The sequence below is a fragment of the Festucalex cinctus genome, chromosome 8 (genome assembly GCF_051991245.1).
Source record: "Festucalex cinctus isolate MCC-2025b chromosome 8, RoL_Fcin_1.0, whole genome shotgun sequence".
Taxonomy (NCBI): domain Eukaryota; kingdom Metazoa; phylum Chordata; class Actinopteri; order Syngnathiformes; family Syngnathidae; genus Festucalex; species Festucalex cinctus.
In genome coordinates this window covers 1315970-1334380 of record NC_135418.1, presented here as the reverse complement: position 1 = coordinate 1334380, position 18411 = coordinate 1315970, and the positions used below count along the sequence as shown (strand labels likewise).

Genomic DNA, 18411 nt, shown 5'->3' with positions numbered 1-18411 from the left:
TTTATCCGATCATCTTCAAACTTGGTGTGATTCCTCTTAAGATGTTGACGATGAAAAGTTATTGAAAGCTTTTTATTTCGTCGCACGCTGTTGTCGTGGCGAGGCATCAAATTTAGAGTTTCAAAACTCTTACTAAACGTAGCATTGCCGCTTGTACGTTTAACCTAGAGCTACGAAAATTGGTACACATATGTAATAGACTACGACCTACAAAAAAAGTCTGTTGGTGCCATATGCTAAACCTAACAGGAAGTCCGCCAGAGGCGGGGCATCAAATTTTGCGTTTCAAAATTCTTACTTAATGAAGCATTTCCGGCTGTACGTTTCACCATGAGTTACCAACATTTGAAGACATATGTAACAGCCCTCAATGTACAAAAAACTATTTTTGAACCATATGCTAAACCTAACAGGAAGTCCGCCATTTTGATTTAATTTGGAACGTGTTGCCATTTTTTTGGCGGTTTCATAGTGGTCTTATTTTAACGAACTCCTCCTACAGAGTTGATCCGATCATCTTCAAACTTGGTGTGATTCATCTTAAGATGTTGAAGATGAAAAGTTATTGAAAGCTTTTTATTTCGTCGCACGCTGTTGCCGTGGCATGGACAGTTTGCAAAGGAAAACATTCCTTCTTAATGAAGCATTCCCAGTTGTACAAAGAAGCTAGAGCTACGAAAATTTGGAGACCTATGTAACAGCCCACGATGTACAAAAAAGTCTCGTGGTGCCATGTGCTAAACCCAACAGGAAGTCCCCCAGGGGCCGGGCATCACATTTTGAGCTAAAAAAAAAAACTCCTTTAACGAGGCATTCCTGGTTGTACATTTCACCTAGCGCTATGATAATTTGGAGGCATACACTTTCATCTTAAGATGTTTAAGATGCAAAGTTATCAAAAGTTTTATATTTTGTCGCACGCTGTTGCCGTAGCGATGCATTGTTTGCCAAGTAAAATCCTGCTTTTTTTTTGGGTCTATACATGTGCGAAAACTCATGAAACTTTGCACACACCAGACTTGTCATGAACATGAATATTTGAGAGATTTCTTGTGCAATTTGCAATAAATGGCTCAATAGTGTACTCTAGACATTTTTATGAAGCATTTCCGATTGTATGATTATGCTAGATTTGTGAAAATTAGGACAGATACCTATCAGCCCAAGACCTACAAAAAACTATAATGTTACCATTTGCTAAACCTAAGACTAAGTCCGCTATTCTGATTTTATTTTGGGAATTATGCATCATTTTTGGCCTTTTTCATGAAACTTTGCACACACAAGGCATGGAAAAAACATTTACATTTTAAATGGTCCTTGTACTATGTAACAGTAACCCGACGTGCAAGTACCCCAACGTTGTGCTCAATAACGACCCTCTATACATTTTAATGGAGCATTTCCGATTGTATGATTCACCTAGGTTTGTGAAAATTGGGAGGCATACATATCAGCCTAAGACCTACAAAAAGTATTTTGTAGCCGTATGCTATACCTAAAAGGAAGTCCGCGATTTTGATTTTATTTTGGGAACTGCACACCATCTTTGGGCTTTGGATGGAACTTTGCACAGGCAAGGCTTGTCAGAAACAATTTAGAAGGTCCTTGTCCTATTTGACAGTACCCCAACATGCCAGTACCCCGACGTGCAAGTACCCCAACGTGGCCCAGGTTGCGAGGGCCCTTTATAGCTGTTCGCAGCTCTATTTTTTTTTGTTTCCGATTGTATGATTATGCGAGACCTACAAAAAAGTATTATGTAGCCATTTGCCAAACCAAAGAGGAAGTCCGCTATTTTGATTTTATTTTGGGAACTATACATCATTTTTGGCCTTTTTCATTAAACTTTGCACAGACAAGGCATGGAAAAATATAACATTTTAAATGGTCCTTGTTCCATGTAACAGTACCCCAACGTGCCAGTACCCTGACGTGCAAGTAACCCAACGTTATGCTCAAAAGCGCCCTCTATGCATTTTTATGGAGCATTTCCAATTGTATGATTCAAGCGATACGCAACTAAAGATGACTTGACCTAGATTTGTGAAAACCGGGAGGCATACCTATTAGCTTAAGACCTACAAAAAGTATTCTGTAGCCATATGCTAAACCTAAAAGGAAGTCCGCCATTTTGAAATTATTTTGGGAATTGCACACCATCTTTGGCTTTTTGATAAAACTTTGCACACACAAGGCTTGTCAAAAACATTTTAGATGGTCCTTGTCCTATTTGACAGTTCCCAACGTGCCATTACCCCGACGTGCAAGTACCCCAAGGTGGCCCAGGTTGCAAGGGCCCTTTATAGCTGCTCACAGCTCTATTTTTTTTTGTTTTTATTTTTAAACTTTTCATTAAAATCGAGTAAAATCGTAATCGTTTTTATTTTTTGGCAATATCGCCCAGCCCTCGAAGTATGTAAACGGGAAATGATCCGTGTGTGGGTGTGCGCGCGAGCGGGGGTGCCTGTGTGTGTGTGTACAGAGGTGGGCATTCCATCAGCATTAACGGAAGGTCCGTCAATCCGTCAATGACGGACGCCCATTTTGTTGACGATTGACTGGAAACTTCGAAAAATTGATGAACAAAGCATTGACGGAAGTGGGTTTCCGTCCTTCAATGTAATCGTCAATCCGTCAATACATTTGGAAATCCGTCAATGACGGACGTCCCATTTCGGTGACAGAGTGATGAACAGTGTTGAAACTAACGCGCTTATATTCGTTACGTTACATAACGAAACTATTTTGCTTTACGTAACTCTTTACATTTCCCCCCTCTATAACGGCCCTGTAGTTATTGTATGAGCATTATTTAAAGCTACTATGTGGAGGATTTCCCAAAAAAATATCTTAACAATAGCCTTTTTATTTGACTATTTATGACTGAAACATATTCTAATTGGTATTAGTATATCTTAGCTGTTCACAATGGGTACTCCTACAAGCCTCTGGCCAGTATTATTTAGGAAGCGTCCGGTCCGAATCCTTTGAATTTCCCGCCCTCTGTCTGCGGGATGTGACGTCATGCACGTTCTCGTCAGTTGTTTCCTGTGGTCGCGAAGACGGAACTAGTACAGATTTTCGCTGCCCCAGACACCCGCTGTTACTCCGCGGAAGGCTGCTTAAAAAAAAAAAAATGAAAACAATGTCAAGTGCCACGAAAAAAAAAAAAAATCTAAACTTGGTAGTGACCGACGCCGGGCAAGAACGAGAGTGAACATTGGTTTGACATTTCAGCGGTGGATAGAGTTGAGATCGGACTTGGATTAGAAAAGTGATTCACAGCTGGCTTTCTTTCTACTCCAAAAGGTAAGAAGCGAGTATCTTGACATTTAGAAGAAAATGTGTTGTTTTCAAATAGCAGTAACCTCAAGATCGATCACTTCTCGGTCGTAACTATTGGGGTGAAAGTGAGGTGGACGGCAACATTTAGCGTGAAAGGGGCGGCAAAGTTGAATGTAATAGAACAGAATGACTTTATGAAGAACAGACGTTCCATGCCGCGGCGTTTCAATCAGGCTAAATGTTGCCTTATTTTCCTCCGTGAAAACAGCCTATTGTAGCTACATTATGCTAACGTAATGTGAACGGTACTACTGAATGGCGATAACATTCACGGCCGTATCACACTAAGTAGTGAATGGGTCTATATGTTTTTCACAATCGTCAATTTCCATAAATGACAGCCCACCTTTCGGCTAATGCACAATGACGCTAGCCTGGGGGCGACATACACTAATAATGACTAGAATCAGGTTGACGTCCGTCGAGCGGGGTGACTACAATATGTAATTGCATATTAACATCGGAATGAGGTCCAATTAATTGACGTAATTTGCACATCGTTTTGGAGTACAGCACAGGACTGGACTTCGACCGACTAAAGCAATATGATCTGCACGTCCCGTGGACATCAATTGTTTAGTGGGGATCGAGAGTCTCATTCCGTGAAGTGGCCAGCTTTGTATAACATTATAAAACTTCTTACCTCTGAAAACATAGTTTAATTGGATATGAAGAGCCCAGTCTTCAGTATTGAGGTCGTGCACGTAACGAGTGCGCGCAGCGTGTACGAGCATGCAGTTTGTTTTCGGCCACAGGTGGCGGTAGCGATTCGAAATTTTAAATCTTCCATATAGCTGCTTTAAGTTATTTATGATGCATGATTCAAGTGAAAATTATTCCCCAGCAGTGCACGCAATTCTCGTAATATCGAGATCTCTCCCTCTCTCCCCTCATCGGGCGCCGGGCGGGATCGGGCATTTGATGTTAGTGTTGTGTGTGTGTGTTGTGTATAACTGGTGTTTTGATACAGATGGATAGAACGGATTTCAATGACAATGTGCGCCGTATATCGCTTGATCCTGTATTTCCATTGCCAGCGCTTCCTTTTGTGTAAACCTGTGGCTGCTGACTCCAGCCCACTTTTTAGTGGGAAAGCGACTGACATCCTTGCCACCCAAATCATTCCCTGCCGACGCAAGTCATCCGACGACTACCAAAGAGGAATTACACGAAGATGGAAATACAGCCAGAGACTCATGACTACCTTTTGGAATTCATGGCGCAAGGACTACTTGTTGGAGTTGAAGATTGCACACCATTGTGACTTTGCTTTCAATTAATATATGTATCAGGTAAAACTAGGGGTGTTAAAAAAAAAAAATCGATTCGGCGATATATCGCGATACTACATCGCGCGATTCTCGAATCGATTCAATAATCGGCAGAATCGATTTTATTTTATTTTATTTTTATTTTTTTTATTATTATTTTTTTTTAGGATTCACACCTTGAGCATGGAAGAATGTTATATGAACGGAACATTAAGCCTTAATATTTTATTTTAATGCTGTTCAAACATGAAACAGATTACAACCTCTATAAGACTGAAATTTCAGATAAATAAATAATACATTTTCATATAAATCTTACACTCTACAAGCTTACTGATTAGTATTTTCTAAATTTGAATGAAAAAAAATTCGCAACAATCGACTTATAAATTCGTATCGGGATTAATCGGTATCGAATCGAATCGTGACCTGTGAATCGTGATACGAATCGAATCGTCAGGTACTAGGCAATTCACACCCCTAGGTAAAACGCGATCAGGTAATTTAGTAACTAATTATTCGTTTAGTTACAGACATTATTATTTTTTTTAATTTACAAACAAGTCACTAGAACAGAATAGAAAAAAAGTATCATTTATCCTTATAGGATAACCTATATCTTTGAATTGCCGCTAGATGATAAAAATTCAGTTTCGAATCGCTACTGCAATCTGCATCCCTTAAAAAAATAAATAAATAAATAAAAATATACACCCTTCTTCACGTATGCACTATGTCGCTACCATGATAAAACCATATTTCAAACTCGAATACTTTCTGTCATGTTTCTGTGTTGGGTGGTTGGGTTTTAGTTTGGTTTTGGGTGTTTGCTGTCTTTTGTCCAGTTTTGTCTCCCCTAGTCTCGTCACTGTTAACCTTGTCCACCTGTGTGTGCCTTCCCTCCCCGTTTGTGTGACCTAATTAGTGCCCTCTGCCTGCTGTGTCTCCCAGGTGTGTCCTGTTAGTGTCATTAGTGTTGGTATAAGGGAGTGGTGTTTGTCTCACACGGGTGTGGGAGCATTGTATGTTGTTTGAATGTTTGAAGTTGAATGTTTGTTTCTCAGTGTTGTGTCAGTCTGCCAAGTCATCCACGCCACGCCACGCCACGCCACGCCAAGTCTTCCAAGTTATCCAGTCCACGCCAAGTCTTCCGAGTCATCCAGTCCACGCCAAGTCTTCCGAGTCATCCAGTCCACGCCAAGTCTTCCAAGTCATCCAATCCACGCCAAGTCTTCCAAGTCATCCAGTCCACGCCAAGTCTTCCAAGTCATCCAGTCCACGCCAAGTCTTCCAAGTCATCCAGTCCACGCCAAGTCTTCCAAGTCATCCAGTCCACGCTAAGTCAGTCCGTTCGTCATGCCAGTTCTCCCCCCGTTCGTCATGCCAAGTCCATCCACGTTTCACCCTGTCAATAAAGTCATTCTAGTTGCTGTCATTCCTCTTCTCCCTGCCTGGTTTTTCTGCCTCTGGGTCCATCCACCACACCCCCAACGTAACATTTCTAAAAACTCCGACCGTAACAGGGTATCCATTGAAACCAGCAAGGGTAATAAATATAAGATATTTCATTCATACATAATCAAATAAAAAGGCTAATATCAAGATATACTTAATTTTACAAACAACAGTTTAAAGATTTCAAAAGGTACGATCCTGACAATACATTGCCCTAGTTAATTAAAGAATCCATCCATTTTCTTGACCGCTTATTCCTCACAAGGGCCGCGGGGGGGTGCTGGCGCCTATCTCAGCTGGCTCTGGGCAGTAGGCGGGGGACACCCTGGACTGGTTGCCAGCCAAGGTCTAAAATCTAAATCAAGTATATCTGCGTTCGCTGCGTTTTAACTGGCTCGAACATTCATACCTATGTTTCTTTTTAAAAAGAATGTATAAAATTATTTGTACATGTCTACAAAGTAGTATATAGTTTAACACAAAACGTTAGAGGGTAAAACCCTTTTCCACACACAGTGCACTCTCTTATATACAACACCTCAAAAACATAAACAAAAAAAATACATAGCTAGACATCCAATAAAAATCGTATCGACACTAATTCTAACACGTAGCACAAGCAGTAACAAAACAGAAAAATAACCATTTATAGGATAATTGTCACAAGTACACATCTGCAGAGGAGCTAATACAACTTGCACACTCTGATGATGAGAGTGCCGCCATCACCTTCTGTTTCTTTTCTTTTTTTCTTTTAATTAAACAGCTACCCACCTAGCCCCAAAAATAAAACTACATCCTACTTCACATACGTAATATATCCATAACATAATAAATACATATTTCAAACCCCGAAGACTTTCTAAATACTACTAGCAGTCAAATTGTCATGGTTTGGGTTGGGTTTTGGTTTGTTTGTTTGTTGCTTTTGTTGGGGTTCTAGTTTTGAGCTTGTCCTGTTTCTTTACATTTATTATGTTCTGCTTTCCTTGTGTCTCCCATAGTCTTGTCAAGCCTTCTCTTGTCCACCTGTGTTTGCCTGCCCTTCCTCATATGTCAACCAATCAGCATCAGCATTTGTGTCTTGCCCAGCTGTGTCTCATTGTGTCAATTAGTGTGTGTATTTAGTCTCTTTTCTTCCGTAGGTCTGTGTCGGTTCACTGTTGTGTTGCCCTCATGTCATCCTGCCCGTTTTTTGCCCTGAAGTTCCCCCGACGGTTTGCCTTGCGTATTTTTTGGATGTTATTGTTTTTCTCAGGTTGATCCTTATTTACCTCCTTGTCTTGTTTAATTAAATCCCTATTTGACTACACATCTGCCTCCACGCCGTTTCCCTGCACCTGGGTCCACCACCACACCTCAGATCGTAACAGAATGAACCGACCACAAAAGGATCCAGCAGAGAGCATCCGGCACCGACCGACTGCGCGGGCCAGCTTCCAGACGCCATCAGCCTGTTGACCAATCCTGTTCCCTCTGTGTAGTTTCTGCTTTCTTGTCTGGTACTTGCTTGTCCGTGTCCCCCTCACCTGTTTCAGCATGTTTACCCAGTTCATCACCTTGTTATTCACCTTACAGTTTTTTGAGTGATTCTGATTGTGAGCTCACAGACACTGAGTCAGATTATTATGATTTAGACACTGTTATTTTTTCTTCTTTTTGTCTTACTCCACACGTGTGGGTCAAATACACTTTTTAGGGATGCAAGTTATTTAATAATTAAACTTGACCTGAAAAAAAGTTCAACACACTAATTTTATTTTGAATATGTTATTTTGCAAAATTCAAGATCGTCACATGAATTTTTAATTTCAAGTTGTATTTTTTTTCCAAGTACAAAACTTTTTACCCTAATTTAACCCCATACAAGTAATAATTAAATAGCACCACTTTGGCCCAAACAGCCTAACGAAAGACGGTGTACATTAAGGAGCAGTTCAATTGTTCGAAACATATGTAAATGCACTATTACAGTCACAAGGCTGATGGGGATGATGACAATGATGAAGGCTTTATGACGTGGCATTGCTGTTTGACTTCCGTCGGAGGGTGGGGGTGGTGTTAAGATTCAGGCTACTTTTTTTTTCTTTGGAGAGAGAGAGTGTCTTACCGATTCAACAAGTCATCATCATTGCTCTTTTTCTTAAATAAATAAATAAATAAATGAATAAATAGATTTCGGCTACTCGCTGTGTACATTTATTTAACTTGAGTGTGCTTTTACATACTACATACATACATATCTCAGTTCTGTATAGTGTATTTGAACAGTTAAACATTGGTTACAGCCACCGGCTATTGGCACGTATATGACTACTGTACCTTGAAATATGCGACTTGCAAGTAGTTGTAAGGGGTCCTCCTCCTAAACTCCAACTCTACCTCTTCACTGGCTTGATGCAAAGTTGGTATTCCAAGTTTCTCCCTTTCGCACGAATTCACACAGTCCGCACGTTTTAGAATGTTCCGGAAGAAAGTCAGGTCCTCCACAGATCCAGCCCCGGGTATGGAAATTCCTAAGCCGGTCCCGGGGTCTTCGAATGCGGTCTGGTTGGAGCATCTGAGTCGGCAGTCTGCCTTTACCTTGCGGATTGTTACTCTGTTCCGGAGGGCCTTCTCCATGTTCAGGATTACCGAAAGCCAGTCTCCCTTATAATAGGCTTCCACCGCTGTGTCAAAAAGAAAATCATACGGCTCCAAAACAAAATTACTGCTCAAATAAGAACTCGATGTGAATGATGGAAAAACGATGCAAATTACTGTTAGCGCCAAACTCAGCTCCATTCTGCTGAACTTTCGTCCGCACGGATAAGTGAATTTTGCTAAAGATTGGACGAGACCTCCTCGCATGTTTAAAAATATGTGTGTGTGTGTGTATATATATATATATCTATATCTATATATATATATCTATATATATATATATATATATATATATATATATATATATATATATATATATATATATATATATATTGTGGAAGTCTGGGCAGGCCAACCGCCAGAGGGTTGCAGTGAGCTTTTCGTGAAGAGGTGGGATTGGCTCTTAGATCAGCTCCACCTCTTCACCGGAAGACCACGTTGGTCACGTTTGTCAGCGATTTATTTATTTTTATTTTTATTTTTTTTAAGGTGGCTTCCCCATACATAAGTGAACAATTCAAATGTACCAACAATTGTACTAAAAATGATAATAATTGCCCTGCTATGACTGGCAAACATTCCAGGTGAACCTTATACCTCTCACCCAAAGTCAGCTGGTAGGCTCAAGCCTACAGAAAATGGACGGACGGATGGACAGATGGATAATAACAAATTAAAAATTAAATTTACCCACATAATGAAAAATATATAACTGCTGTGTCAAACATCTTGGTATTTTCCATTTTAAAATTATTTGTATTGAATAAATGTGGAAAAATAATAATAATAATGTGTTGTTAAAGCCAGTCATTCCCTGAAAGTCGATCACACAAGAAGAATATCTGTTCCACACAGGGTTTCCCTGTAGTCACAAAAACAATAGATTGCAATGTATTAGATTTATTGCCTCAATTTATTTATGCCTAATAAATGGATTTATTGCCTCAATGTGGGTTTATTGCCTCAAATTCACATGAATCTTGCAAACCACATCAACCTTGTATCACCAAACTTGCAAATCACAATGAAAACAATATTTGTTAAAGGCACAGTGTGTAAAAAACAAACAAACAAAAAAACCACTAGATGTCACCAAATAATAGAATACAGCCAAAACGCATGCATTTCGAAGCATGCGAACTAAGGTGACTCAAAGAAACCACACTTAGCAAGCCTACCTCCAATATTTGGTGTGAGAGAGGGAGCATCAGCGAGCGTCAATGACTTGGCTATCACTCGGTTACGCTGAAAGACAGAGAGAGCTGGAGTAAGCTGAAGCAGCTAACCAGTGTGACAAATTGGAGTTACCCAAGCCATAGGTTGGATCAAGTGGCTAACAAGAGAGGTTAGTCAAGTCAAGTCAGCTTTAACAGTGGAAGCTAGTAAAAGCTTTCGAGAGCAAAGCAGAGGGCGACAAGCAGCGGAAGCCCGAATCACGGGAATCAGCAACGACTAGCCAACTTGCAGCTCCCAGCAGTAGAAAGTAAGCGGCGGTTGATCCATTGGGTCTGACACTAAAGCTTCAAGCAGGGCTTACTACGTTCGCAAAGTTGCCATTTAGGCATCCATAACAGGAAGATGGTGGCGAAATCTGTCAGTCTCTTGTAGGGGTGTTAAAAAAAATTGATTCGGCGATATATCGCGATACTACATCGCGCGATTCTCGAATCGATTCAATAATCGGCAGAATCGATTTTTTATGTAAAAAAAAAAAAAAATAAATAATTTTTTTTTATTTTTATTTTTTTTTTTTTTTTTTTTTTTTTAGGATTCACACCTTGAGCATGGAAGAATGTTATATGAACGGCACATTAAGCCTTAATATTTTTATTTTAATGCTGTTCAAACATGAAACAGATTACAACCTCTATAAGACTGAAATTTCAGATAAATAAATAATACATTTTCATATAAATCTTACACTCTACAAGCTTACTGATTAGTATTTTCTAAATATGAATGAAAAAAAATCGCAACAATCGACTTATAAATTCATATCGGGATTAATCGGTATCGAATCGTGACCATTCGTATCGGGATTAATCGGTATCGAATCGAATCGTGACCTGTGAATCGTGATACGAATCGAATCGTCAGGTACTAGGCAATTCACACCCCTAGTCTCTTGTAAGATGAGTTTGAATGTGTGAATGCATCAATAATTACTAGACCTATGATTATATTATAAAATGTAAGTTGATGTGATAGGACAAATTTTTCACATTATTGAAATCAATAGTGGGTTTTTAAAATGAATAATATATTAGTTATAATTAGGGATGTTTGATACCACTTTTTTTTAGATGATACTTAAATATCTGTACTCACCGATACCAAGTGCCGATACCATTAGTTCTGATACGTAACATTTCCAAAAAACAATGACATATATTTTTTTTTAAATGACACATATATCCCAACTATAGGAAATGTCCCTAAAATCGAATGAAATTAATAGAAAATATATTTTTTCAATTTGCTCATGAAAGTCATTTTGCATAGAGCACACAATAAAATGAATTTAAAAAAATATAGCTAAAATAAAACAAATAATTCAGTGGCCAGGGGGAAAAAAAGTCCCAATCAAAAAAAATTGTTTTTAAGGTATACAGTGAAGTGCAAATAAATCAATTCAATACAATGGGGGTTCAAGTAATTTAGTAATAGCTACCATGTTAAGAATTCCTCAATCTGTTTTGTGTGATATTTAATTATATCTTGTTTTGAAATCCATGCTATTAATTTGAAGGCTGCTCTGTATTTCCTGTTTCATGTTCTCCTTTCTTTCATCTCATAGTAGTGCAGTAGTCAATAATGATATACTATATACAAAGATCTGTCTTCAGAGCTAATTAAATTGTTCAGTATAACTGAAGACGTGTGCTCTCTTACTGGAGCAATGCAAAATAACCATTTCAGCCTTTAGTCCTTACCAAAAAATGGCCGATACCAGTATCGCATCCGTCGTGAGTACTGATACCATGAAATGTGGCCTGGTATCGGTATCAGCGCAATACCAATACCTGGTATCAGTACTCGTCCATCCCGTTATAATAATAATAATAATAATAATAACAACAACAACAACAACAACAATAATAATAATAATAATAATAATAATAATAATAATAATAATAATAATAATAATAATAATAATAATAATAATAATAATAACTAGAGCTGCGAGCAGCTATAAAGGGCCCTCGCAGCCCGGGCCACGTTGGGGTACTTGCACGTTGGGGTACTGGCACATTGGAAGCAGAATGTCTTTGAAAATGGCAAAATAAACCTTTACATGTGGATTTTTTTTTTTTGCCAGGTGTGATGAGTGTGTCAAGCTCAATGGGTTTTGGTGAATGTTAAGATCCTCAAAAATCAGCGTCCTTTTTTTTTTTAGTCAATGTGTTGCCCTGACTGGTATTTTTTGTAAAAGTATATATACATCATCGCTCGTACTCATTGCACAATGTTGCTTTTATTGTCCATAGAGGCTATCAAAAATAAATAAAACAGAATAAAAAAGTACATATATTTGGATCGGTCTGATGCCAGTGAACATTTTGAGTGGTGGAAAGTAAAAGAATAATCATAAATGACTTAGTTATCACACTGAGTTTACAAATTTTGTACAAAAAACCTTAAGTGGGGTAGTTTTTTTTTTTATGCCTCAAGGGCTAGGTGGCGCTGCATATATAACTGAATGTTGTCATAGAGATACCTTCAGGCCTCTACTATAAACATACATGTCAAGTTTGGGATTTTTTTTGGAGCATGTACCGGGGAGTTTTAAGCATATCTTTTTTCATTGCAAAACATGTTTACAATTTTTGTAAAAATACCGTAAGTGAAGTATTTTTTATTTAGGCCTCAAGGGCTAGGTGGCGCTGCATATATAACTGAATGTTGTCATAGAGATACTTTCAGGCTTTGACTATAAACATACATGTCAAGTTTGGGATTTTTTGGAGCATGTGCCGCAGAGTTATTTAGCATATTCTTTTTCATTGCGAAACACAAAATTTGATGCCCCGCCCTCATCATATAGTATTTCAAAAAGTCAAGATTTTTCCCCCTGTCGTTGGCTCAGGTCTTGACATGGTCCAGGTCAAGTATGAAGTCAGTCGGATGAAACGTGTAGGAGAATTGGGCAAAAGTATGCCCCCTGTAAATGTGCAAAAATCGTCAAAAATGGGACATTGAAAAATTCGTAGCTCACTTCCTGTTCATTTTAGCACATGGCTCCAAGAGACTTTTTTGTAGGTCTTGGGCTCCCTCATACACCTAAAAATTTTCGCAGATCTTGCTTAACTCTTTGACTGCCAGGCGTTATAAAAACAAAATAAAAAAAATCCACAGTGCCAGCCGCTTTTGAGCATTTTAACTCATCTTTCAAGGCAAAAAGAATATTGTTTGCCTTTACTACATATACAGTGTGGCTACTCAATGAAAGATTGCATTCCATTCATTGGAATTTTACTAATCATCATGAAACGTCTTTGGCAATCAAAGAGATTTATTAAACGTACAACTGTGGCTGCTTCGTAAAAAAATTCTAGGGGTCGCTATTGAGTCATTTTTGTAAAAATAGCACAATCCACGATAAAATATTGCTCATTTTGCCAGGCCAGATGTGTGTGCCAAGTTTCATGTGTTTCTGTGCCAGTTTAGGCCCTCAAAATTGGCGTTGTTTTCTTGGCGAACAGCGCTTACCCACGCCCACAGCGATTCGCGAAAACTCACAAACTTCGTGTTATGACATCATGAAGACCGAAACCCTCATCTGAGCAAATATGAGGTAGGTCCAGTTAACGTGGTTGGAGAAAAACATTGAAGAAAAATCGTAAGAAAAAAAATTGCCAGTAGGTGGCGCTATCAGTAAGATGAAATATAAGTTCGTAGATGTCTTAAGGGCTGGACTCTCATCAAATGTGTGAAATTTTGAGAAGATAGGATCATCTGGGTCAAGGTAAAGCAGCTTTTATTGTCACGAAAAATTATCAGATTTTACGGCACTGTAGCGGCCACGCTCTTTGGCGAAAATTTACAATATTCGGTGTGGGGCATGATCAACATGTTAAGGCGTTTCTGACCAATTTTAAACTGGATCCCTTCAACGTGCTCGGCACAGTAGCTAAAAACGTAAAGTATGACATTTATTGTCACCACTAGGTGGCGCTAAACGTATAACTGAATTTTATTATATAGATGTTTTCAGGCCGTGACTATTAAGTGGCATGAGAAGTTTGAGATTTTTTGGAGCTTGAGTTATTAAGCATTTTGTCTTTCTGGACAAATTCAATTTTAAAGGCAATTTTTGATGCCCCGCCCCAGTCATATATTATTTCGAAAAGTCAAGATTTTTTGCCGAGTTGTTGTCTCAGGTCTTGAGATGATACATGGCAAGTTTGAAGTCAATTGGATGAAAAATGTTTGCAAAGGGGGAAAAAGCATTACCACAGTGAATATGCCAAAATGGGCCAAAATTGGACATTCAAAAATTCATAGCTCACTTCCTGTACATTTTAGGAAATGGCTTCCACTGATTTTTTGTGCGTCTCGGGGTGCTACATGTGCCTGTCAATTTTCGTAGCTCTAGGTCAAACGGGCCGGGATTGGTTTTTATTTTTCTAGGCTAGGGGGCACTATAGAGTCGCGTTGTTATGACAACTTCATAATATAAAATTTTCCACCAGGCCCGAAGAGTGTGCAAAGTTTGGTGAGTTTTCGTAAATGTTTAGGTCCTCAAAGAACAAGAAGAAGAAGAATTCTTACAAAAACAAGAGGGACCTCGCAGCGGTCGCTGCTCGGGCCCTAATAATCCATCCATCCATCCATCCATCCATCCATCCATCCATCCATCCATCCATAAAAGTTATCAACAGAATCTGTGACAAAGAACAGCCTTTGGTGGTGTCCAATCCGCACTGGAAAAAAATCTGACTTACTGGCTGCCGGCAATGCAGACCAAACTCTGACAATGGTCGTACAGGAACCGAACAGCCCGTATCAGGGGCCCGGTACCCCGTTCTCCCGAAGCACCCCCCACAGCACTCCCCGAGGGACCCAGTCAAACCCATTCTCCAAATCCACAAACACATGTGGACTGGTTGAGTGAACTCCCACGCACCCTCGAGGATCCTGATGAGGGTGTAGAGCTGGTCCAGGACGAAAACCACACTGCTCCTCCTGAATCCAAGATTCGACTTCCCGACGGACCCTCCACTCCAGAACCCCTGAAAAGACCTTACTCGGGAGGCTGAGGAGAGTGATCACTCTATAGTTAAAACACACCCCTCCGATTCCCGTTCTTAAAAAAGGGGGACCACCACACTGGTCTGCCAATCCAGGCACTGTCCCCGATGTCCACGCGATGTTGTAGAGGCGTCAACCATGACAGCCCCACAACATCCAGAGCATATAGGAACTCCGGGCGGATCTCATCCACCACTAGGGCCCTGCCACCAAGGAGCCTTCCAACCACCTCAGTGACTTCGACCCCAGAGATAGGAGAGCCCACCTCAGCGTCCCCAGACTCTGCTTCTTTTTTAAAGGAAGGCATCTCTTACCACTGGTGTCCACCAGCAGGTTCGAGGATTGCCGCCGCGACAGGCACCGACCACCTTACGGCCGCAGCTCCGATCGGCCACCGCAACAATGGAGGCGTGGAACATGACCCACTCGGGCTCAATGTCCCCCGCCTCCCCAGGGACAAGGGAGAAGTTCTGCTGGAGGTGGGCGTTGAAACTCTTTCTGTCTGGCAGAATCCCTTGTCAGAAAGAGCTTGAACGCCCACCTCCGGTCGAACTTGTCCCTTGTCCCGGGGGAGGCGGGGGACATTGAGCCCGAGTGGGTCATGTTCCACGCCTCCATTGTTGAGGCGGCCGATCAGAACTGCAGCTGTATAGTGGTCGGTGCCTGTCGCGGCGGAAATCCGCGAACCAAGGGATGCCGTCAAGCTGAAGAAGGAGTCCTATCGGGTCTTTTTGGCCTGTGGAACTCCAGAGGCAGCTGACAGGTATCAGATGGCCAAGCGACATGCGGCTCTGGCGGGGAAAAACTCATGGGAGGAGCTCGGTGAGGCCATGGAAAATGACTTTCGGACGGCTTCGAGGAAATTCTGGTCCATCACCCGGCGTCTCAGGAGAGGAAAGCAGTGCACCATTAACACTGTATGGTGGAGATGGTGTGCTGCTGAGTTCAATTCAGGACGTCGTGAGTCGGTGGGGGGAATACTTCGAAGACCTCCTCAACTCCACCGACACATCTTCCTTTGAGGAAGCAGAGTCTGGGGACTCTGAGGTGGGCTCTCCTATATCTGGAGTCGAAGTAACTGAGGTGGTTGGAAAGCTCCTCGGTGGCAGGGCCCCAGGGGTGGATGAGATCCGCCCGGAGCCCCTAAAGGCTCTGGATGTTGTGGGGATGTCGTGGTTGACACGCCTCTACAACATCCCATGGACATCGGGGACAGTGCCTCTGGATTGGCAGACCGGGGTGATGGTCCCTCTTTTAAGAAGACCCGAGGGTGTGTTCCAACTACAGAGGGATCGCACTCCTCAGCCTTTTGCTAAGGTTTATTCAGGTGTGATGGAGAGGAGGGTCTGTCAGGAAGTCGAGTCTCGGATTCAGGAGGAGCAGTGTGGTTTTCGTCCTGGCTGTGGAACATTAGACCAGCTCTACACCCTCGGCAGGATCCTCGAGGGTGCGTGGGAGTTCGCTCAACCAGTCCACATGTGTTTTGTGGATTTGTAGAAGGCGTTCGACCGTGTCCCTCAGGGAATCCCGTGGGGGGATGATTCGGGAGTACGGGGTACCGAGCCCCCTGATACGGGCTGTTCGGTCCCTGTACGACCGTTGCCAGAGTCTGGTCCGCATTGCCGGCAGTAAGTCGGATTCGTTTCCAGTGAGGGTTGGACTCCGCCAAGGTTGCCCTTTGTAACCGATTATGTTCCTAATTTTTATGGACAGAATTTCTAGGCACAGCTGAGACATTGAGGGGTTCCGGTTTGGTGGCCTCAGCATTGCATCTCTGCTTTTTGCAGATGATGTGGTGCTGTTGGCTTCATCAAGCCAGGATCTCCAACTCTCACTGGAACGGTAGAGAGAATATTACAAGGCCGCTTCTGTCAAAATTTGATGGATGACATTCTTAATTAGATTAGGGGGGTCATGTGTGGGTCATGACCCCTCCCTAATGAAGATTAATGACCCTTTAATGACTTCCAGATGTCATATAATGAGGGTTAATGACCCTTAATGACTTCCAGATGTCATTTAATGAGGGTTAATGACCCTTAATGACTTCCTGATGTCATTTAATGAAGATTAATGACCCCTAATGACTTCCTGATGTCATTTAATGAAGATTAATGACCCTTAATGACTTCCTGATGTCATTTAATGAAGATTAATGACCCTTTAATGACTTCCAGATGTCATATAATGAGGGTTAATGACCTTTAATGACTTCCAGATGTCATTTAATGAGGGGTAATGACCTTTAATGACTTCCGGATGTCGTTTAATGAGGATGAATGACCTTTAATGACTTCCGGATGTCGTATAATGAAGATGAATGACCTTTAATGACTTCCGGATGTCGTTTAATGAAGATGAATGACCTTTAATGACTTCCAGGTGTTATATAATGAAGATGAATGACCCTTAATGACTTCCTGATGTCATTTAATGAAGATTAATGACCCCTTAATGAAGATGGATGATGTGTAGGTGGTGTTCCTACCTGTTTTTGCAGATATCATGGCTGACCCGGGTTCAAATGCTAATTGTTTGGTTAACTTCCGGATCCGGTGCACGCCCCCTAGATTGAGTGAATAATGAATAATAATGAGATTGAATGACGTGATCGGAGGGAGTGGTTTAGTATGGGTAAAAAGGATATAACAAGCGCTTCAACAGTCCGATAGAGCTACAGCGAGGATGGCGGGGAAAATCAATGTAATCAGCGAGACAAATGTTTCAGTGCAGATGGGACGCACTGGGACCGACTCGATTTTGGATGCGCCGCGTAAGAAGCAGATGTTTTTGCGACGTATTCAGAAACCCCCCGCAGAGTCTTTGGAGGAAATATGGTCTTTGGATCCATCTGCCTCATGGGGATACCGCTTCCTTTACGAGATGGGTGAGCTGTGTCTGTATTTTAGCATGGACGGTGTTGAAAATACATCACCTAGTGGCTATGGGACTCTAAACTCTAATGACTGGGGTATATTAAATCAACTGGTACCTCGAGTGTTGAAAGAATGTATGAAGTCGTCTGAACCATGGAATGTTTTAACATTTACATGGGTCTCGAGGACAACGCCTACAGGTCGTTGGTTTTTTAAGGTGAAAATTGATTCTAACAACCTGATAGAGACTGGTGATCGCACAAATCAGAATGAACTGTTTTTTACTTTGGAAGCATTTAACACTGAATGTGGTGTTTTTTTGAGGGTTTTGACCCTACCGTTGGCTGAATGGAATGAGAGGATGGATGCGCACTCTGAAAAAATCTCCACCCTCTTTTTGGACAGCCGGCATTGGCGAAACATTGTGGGTGTAAGGAAGGCGTTGACGTTTGAGTAGTCAACGCCCCTATGAACCGCCTACTCTGACGTCATAAGCCAACCCCCCTCAAGGACAGCCCCCCTACCACTTAGACAATGGGAAAATACGCCTCTTTACAACAAATCCC

General features: G+C 41.2%; 1 protein-coding gene across 3 annotated transcripts in view; it reads right to left on the bottom strand.

Moving 5' to 3' along the window:
- The window catches only part of LOC144023250 (prolyl 3-hydroxylase 1-like), a 137067-nt gene extending 128099 nt beyond the window's left edge, over positions 1–8968 (bottom strand). For all 3 annotated transcript variants that reach the window (XR_013284511.1, XM_077528459.1, XM_077528460.1), the window contains exon 1: positions 8397–8968. Coding sequence is in view for 2 of the 3 variants with exons in the window: in XM_077528459.1 (XP_077384585.1) it covers positions 8397–8924 (528 nt within the window). In the remaining variant the exon portion in view is untranslated. The remainder of the gene's footprint in view (positions 1–8396) is intronic.
- Between the last annotated feature and the right edge of the window lie 9443 nt (positions 8969–18411).